Here is a 1,645-nt window from a genome sequence, read left to right on the forward strand (position 1 = left end):
AGGCCGATACCAATATGGGGCCGATTATATCATGCATCCCTAATACAGAGCGTTAATTTCGTTGCTTTGTACTTCTGACAATATAATGACAATAAAGCTGAATTCTATTCTATTCTACAAAGTGTGAAAAGGTTAAAAGGGTTTGCAAGCCTCTGTTAATGCTGATGGTCTGTCTGAGAATGTGTGGATAATAAGGATGTGGATTTTCCAGATGCTTTCAGCAGGAATGCCAGAACTGAAGGACATCAGTGACTTAGAGTTTGTCCAGAACAAGCTCAAACCTCACGACACAGACTTAGAAGCCACTTCCTACTTTACAAAGTAAGTTAATGTGCCGCCCACCTTCATGTCACTCATATCGCCTAGGATGTGCATCTTGTCTCCGGTTTTACATCGTCGTGTGTTTTCCTCCGCTGTAGAAAGATTAAGGAGTGTATGGACTGTTTTGCTGTCAAGTTTAACTTCTTCACCCACACTTTGGCTCAGCCAAAGAAGCAGCAGTCAATAACCCAGAACAACATTCCTGCAGCCAACTCCAACATCCAGGGAGCGGTCATCGAGGGCTTCAACGTCAAGGGGCGAGTTGTGGTGAGGCTACATGTCAGCTGTGTGTTAAGCCTTATTTTATCACAGATTCCACTGACCTCCCACCGAGCTTCGAGTTGCATCCTAATATGCTACAGACACTTAGACAATGGGATGTCAAACTGATGAGAGGCTGAGAGTCATTCCACACTTATAGTCATCTGGCATTCCTACGGTCTTATGCTCTTCAATACAATCAACTCAACTCAACTTTATTGTCAAATGTGCAACATGGTAAACATATAACACAGATGATATTGCAGTCCTCTCAACCCCACGGTGCATAATAAAATATAATGAACCATAGCATTAAAAAAATAAAATAAAATAGAAATAAAAACCTAAGATATAAAAATAAATATAGGTATCTGCTCGGATAACTAAAAATCTAACAACGAACTAGTTTAAATACTAAAGAAGATTACAAATGTGCAGATGGGAAGTGTACGGCTAAATTTTTACAAAGTAACATTACAGTGGTCCTGATGGATGACTAGTGCAAACACTTAATGTAAACGATGTAACTGTAACATTTAAAGCAATTATTATTACTGCACAGTATAGTGGCTATAGTGCAAATAATGCAGATGGTAGCATGAGCTGAGTAGCAGTCATGATGTCTGCATTGCAAACAGTGGTGCAAATGATGCATATGGCAGAGTAAACTCAGTAGCAGTTCAGATGTATGCAGTGCAAACAGTAGTGCGAATGGTGCAAATAGTGCATAAAGTAGCAGTCCTGACGTGGGGGAAGTAGTGGGGAAGTAACAATAATAATTTATTAATCCCCGACAGTGATGGGACTAACGGCGTTGAAAGTAACGCCGTTTCCTTGTTTTAGTAACGAGTAATCTAACTAATTACTTTAACTGTAACTATGACGCAGTTACCATTGCAGACACCCCATTACTGCGCGTTACTCAGGTCGCACAATGAACCTTTTTTCATGATAGGACTCGTGCACGCCTTGTCATGAGAGAGGGGAGGATGAGATTGGCTGATGCATAGTGAGATTCCGTCTGTCAGTTGGGTAGGTGGGTGTTTCTGCTGGTGGGTGTTAA

At 41.0% G+C, this 1,645-nt stretch overlaps 1 protein-coding gene across 1 annotated transcript in view; it reads left to right on the forward strand.

Annotated features, from left to right (window-relative positions):
• Positions 1-1,645, forward strand: part of pik3c2g (phosphatidylinositol-4-phosphate 3-kinase catalytic subunit type 2 gamma) — a 48,173-nt gene that overhangs the window by 39,811 nt on the left and 6,717 nt on the right. Inside the window, exons 23-24 of the mRNA XM_015387358.1 lie at positions 212-321; positions 420-588. Coding sequence (XP_015242844.1) covers positions 212-321; positions 420-588 — 279 coding nt within the window. The remainder of the gene's footprint in view (positions 1-211; positions 322-419; positions 589-1,645) is intronic.

Source organism: Cyprinodon variegatus, unplaced genomic scaffold, assembly GCF_000732505.1.
Source record: "Cyprinodon variegatus isolate N-32 unplaced genomic scaffold, C_variegatus-1.0 Scaffold392, whole genome shotgun sequence".
NCBI lineage: Eukaryota > Metazoa > Chordata > Actinopteri > Cyprinodontiformes > Cyprinodontidae > Cyprinodon > Cyprinodon variegatus.